This window comes from Galeopterus variegatus, unplaced genomic scaffold (genome assembly GCF_000696425.1).
Source record: "Galeopterus variegatus unplaced genomic scaffold, G_variegatus-3.0.2 Scaffold1492, whole genome shotgun sequence".
Lineage (NCBI taxonomy): Eukaryota > Metazoa > Chordata > Mammalia > Dermoptera > Cynocephalidae > Galeopterus > Galeopterus variegatus.
The window spans coordinates 157897-162500 of NW_007727603.1; the positions used below are offsets into that span (position 1 = coordinate 157897).

General features: G+C 45.3%; 1 protein-coding gene across 1 annotated transcript in view; it reads right to left on the bottom strand.

The window, feature by feature from the left end:
• Positions 1-4604, bottom strand: part of BCL2L14 (BCL2-like 14 (apoptosis facilitator)) — a 16255-nt gene that overhangs the window by 1649 nt on the left and 10002 nt on the right. The window contains exon 4 of the mRNA XM_008577324.1: positions 2187-2453. Within this exon, the coding sequence (XP_008575546.1) occupies positions 2187-2453 (267 nt within the window). The remainder of the gene's footprint in view (positions 1-2186; positions 2454-4604) is intronic.

Genomic DNA, 4604 nt, shown 5'->3' on the forward strand with positions numbered 1-4604 from the left:
GCCCCCAGTGTGCCCCCTGGCTGAGTGTGGTGCGGCCGATCTCAAAAAGGACAAAAAAAAAAAAAAAAAATTCAAAAAAGTAGGTACTTAAAGCTTGACGACTATGGAGGTTGCAAACCTTTCCTTTCAAAGTGCTATAGAACAGGTGAGGTTGCAGGACTGCAAGGTGACTATGTGAAGGGTGCTCTACAGTGAGGAAAAAGAGCCAAAAAGTAAATTAAAATCACACGGTTGCTTGTCTAGCATGCTTTGTATGTGGAGTTGCTATTCATCCACGTGACTGATTCATTCTCTGTTTTACATATATTGGCTGAACATCTATGATGTATATAAAATAATGGGAGCTACAAGAGATAAAAGGAAGCATAAAATCATTCCACGGTCACAGATTTGCAGTTTAGTTAGATGTACTTGGATGAAGTGTGGAAATCTGAAATAATTAGGAAACTTGAGCTTCTGAAAAGCTTGTGCATAGGAATAGTTTTCCTCCCTTCTATACCACTACAAGGACACCACAGAGAGCCATCGAGACATCTGGGGAAGTCCCTGGAGCCTTACCACCCAGTGACTTCTTTCTTTCCTGTTCAGAGAGACTGAGCATAGATCCCAATCCACATCTCCTTCACACTTCCATAGTTCATATTCCTTATATCTGCTCATAAATTCTTTTATCAGCATCCTTCATTTTTTTCACAACTTTGGAAAAATTAGTCCCTTCTCATTCTTTTTCTTCCCTCCCCTAATTTCCACTTACATGCTCCAAATTAAACCCAACTATGGCCAAGGGTTGAAAGTAAGATTTATGATAACCTGGATAAATAACATAAGTAATACATTTTGAATTGAAACTACAAATGATAAAGAACCATCAATTTCTAAAGCCTTTCAAAATCCCCTTTAGCATTTCTACTGAAGAATTCATCTATTTTTTTCTTTTCTTTTTTTTTTCTTTTTGTCTTTTTTTTTCGTGACCGGCAACGGATCGCAACCCTCAGTGTCGCGCCCATACCAGACCGGGACCGGCAACGGGGTCGCAACCCTCGGCATTGCCCCTGTTCCTCGCTCAGCCAGTGAGCCGCCGGTCTGCACATGGGATCCGAACCCTCGGCGGGAGCGCCGCCGCGCTTCCCAAGCGGTGCACTGTAGCAGTGCGCCACCGGGCCGGCCCTCATCTATTTTTTTCTAATTGAACATGCTTTTCTCTCTAGTACCAGCAGCCAAATTAAAAAAATAAAAATAAAAATGTTTGCATTCATTTTTCTTTCCTCTTTGTATATGATTACTAGGATCAGAACCATTGTTTGTATAAGAGATTTACTGAACTATAATTATACCATAAAATTCAAACTGTCGGAGTGCATAGCTCAGTGGCTTTCAGTGTATTCACAGGGTCGTGTGATCGTCCCTCCTTATTTCAGAACATCCTCATTCCTCCAACAAGAAACCCCATACTAACTAAAGGCTATTTCCCCCTCACTCATCCCCCAGCAACCACTAATCTATGTTCTGTCTCTGTGAATTTGCCTATTCTGGACATTTTACGTAAATAGAAACATGCAACATATGGTCTTTTTGTCTGACTTCTTTCACTTCGTGTAATTTTTTATTTTTATTTTTGGTGGCTGGCTGGTACAGGGGTCAAACCCTGGATCTTGGCGTTTCCAGCACCATGCTCTAACCAAGTGAGCTAACGGGCCACCTCACTTAGCTTAATGTTTTTAAGGCTCATCCATGTATCAATAGATTAGTTTTGAATGGTCAAATAATGTCCCAGTGTGCAGATACACTACCTTTTGTTTATTCATCATTCATCAGTTGATGGACATTTGGGTTGTTTCTACTTTTTGGCTGTTATGAATAATGTATTCTTCTATGAACATTCATGTACAAGTTTTTGTGTGAAAAACATTTTCCGTTTTCTTGGTTATATATCCAGGAGTGGAACTGGGATCTCTATATTTGACTTTTTTTTTTTTTTCTTTTTGTCTTTTTTCGTGACCGGTAATGATGATGAGGATAATCACTAAAACTATGTTCCCATCAGTGGGATATATCTTGTGCCACTCAAGTGTCCCGAACCCATGAGAATTGCTTCACAGATGTGTTCCCTTCACTTCAAAAAAAATCTTCCATCCCATCTCTTCTGGGTTCCTGAGAAGATTCATTTGTAAGTAAGATGCACTTACCCATCCACCAGGCTGCTGGACCCAAGGTGAGAAGTTCTCTTTCAGGTACTTGGCTCCAAAGCCCAGCACCCTGTTCATTGGGTGGTTGTCAACAGCTGTGAGCTTGGCTATGACATCTATTGCAAGGGCAGCCTTAAAGCCCTGAGCTTTGACCTCAGATTCTCCCCTGGTGTCCACACCCCTTAGGAACTGGTCTATGATGGTCTTGCAGACAGAGTAGGACAGCCCGTCTGGGAAGCTGCTCACCAGAGCTTTGCCTTTCTTCAACTGTGGACAAGAGGATAAACATTCAGTAAAGCAGCTTGGCCCAGTGAGACAGACAGAAGGCTACTCTCTAGCTCAGATGTTGGACACTAGAACCCTGGATTCTAGTCTCAACCATGGCAGATGTCTTGCAGAACCTGACTGGGCATGTACCTGCTCTGTGAATTCAGCTCATTGGGACAAATAAGTGATAAAATCGAACACTTCATTCATTCAACATTCAACAAATATTTCTGAGCACTCATGATGAGCAGGGTCTGTGGGTGATGAAGACTCAGGCCTTTGTGGGGCTCATAGTCTAGTGACGGCTGCAAAACAGTGCTGAGTTTTGGCTAGAGGTAGTGTAACAGACAGACTCCAAAGCTTGGAGACCGCTGTCCTGGCCTGAACCCCTGCTCCACCCCGTACTAGCTGTGCAATCCTCGGGAATGACTTCAGCTCTTGGGTTCAGTTTTGTCGTCTCTAAGCTAAGATGATGATAGTAACTACACGACAGGGTAATTGAGCATAACACTTAGCACAGTGCTGGACATGGAGGAGGTGCTCTGGAAATGTCAGTCATTTTTCAGAATGCTGTGACAGCACTGGGGGTCAGGGAAGACTCCCTGAAGTACATATGTTCACTTTCAAAAAAAAATCAAATCCGTTGATTCCTGAACCCGTTTTACCTCCTGCCCCTCCACTGAACCTGGTATCTCTCTTCTCTACCTACTTTGGACCACCACATCTTTTTAAAAAAAGAAATCAGTACTGCCTCTGCTTCTTTTTCAGGGCTTACGTCATAAAACCGTATGTCACCCTCATGTAAAGCCATCCTTGCAATGCCTGTAAATATGGTAGAAATTTCTTAGTGAGCTGGGACTAAAACTAAGAACTGAACCCGACTAAATGTTTATTTGAAAATCTTCTAGTTCTGTCCCTGAGGAATGATCAGCTAAGCAGGTTCTCAACAAGTATTGCTTCTCAGAGGAATCTCTAGGGGATGAATCAGATGCTATATGAAGGTTTTGGAGGATCAGGGTCCTTTACCTGAATCAAGGCCAACCCCCCAACTTCCGGAGAAACAGGGTCCTGTCCGAGTTGTAAATCTGAAGCAGGAATGGACCCGCTTCCTCCACACAAGAGAGGACGCCTCCTCAGCAGGACCGAATTGAAGCAGCTGGGCTCAAAACCTCACGGGCAGCTGAAGTGTGGACTGTGCCGGAGCAGCAAGAGTCAAAGGCCAGGAACAAGCCCCTTCCCCAGAGCGCCCTTGGCTGGCCTTTGCCTTTCCCTCTTGGCTGCACCTGGCTCTTTGGCCTGTCAGGGAGGTGCAGGACAGCCTGCCTGTGACCTCGGGGGGTGGGGGTGACTCTGCAGACCCTTTCCTCTGACACTTCCCACAGCACAAGGCCACACCTACCAGAGTCCTCTGCTGGGTAAACATGTAAAGGGAATAATAACCAAGGTTTCTGCATAAATAATGGGAACACACCTGAAATCATCAAGAGAGAGCACCAAGCAAAGAGAGGTTGCTGAAGGCTGTGATTTGGGGGGGTGAAAAGGAAAGCATCTCTCTTCATAACTCGAGGGTCACCTTTGTCCCCCTCCAGCCCTGGCCTCCCTGACCTCTGGTGGGCTACCAGGACCTACTGCTTAGGGAGGCCCAGGGAGGCCCAGAGAGCCACAGAACTTCAGAGTTGTGAAGAACCCCTGAGGACATCTAAAGGGACCTCCGAGTTTGGGCACTGACTGCTGACCGGCTATTGGCATCTCCTTGCAGTTCCTCTAGTGACAGGGACAGCATTCCTTCACAAGGCAGCCTTGATCCTGATGGGCAGTCCTGAGAGCCAGAAAATTTGTTCTCACCATGGGGAGAAATCCATAGCCCTGTAACTTCTGTATCCGCAGTGCTAGCTCTGGAGGAACACAGGATTGTCCTTCATCACGCATCATGTTCCATTTCCTGCTTCCTCGGCAACCCTCTCCATGTGTGGCCCCAAAGCTCACACCCCCTCTTCTCTTTTCTTTAGCCTAATCTCCCTGTTTTTCTTACTGTTTCTCGTTCTGCCATCTCCCAGGCCCTTCACCCTCCTGGTCCCCATCCTCTGGGCACACTTTTTTTTTTTTTTTGTCTTTTTTCCGTGTCCGGCAACGGATCGCAACCCTCAGTGT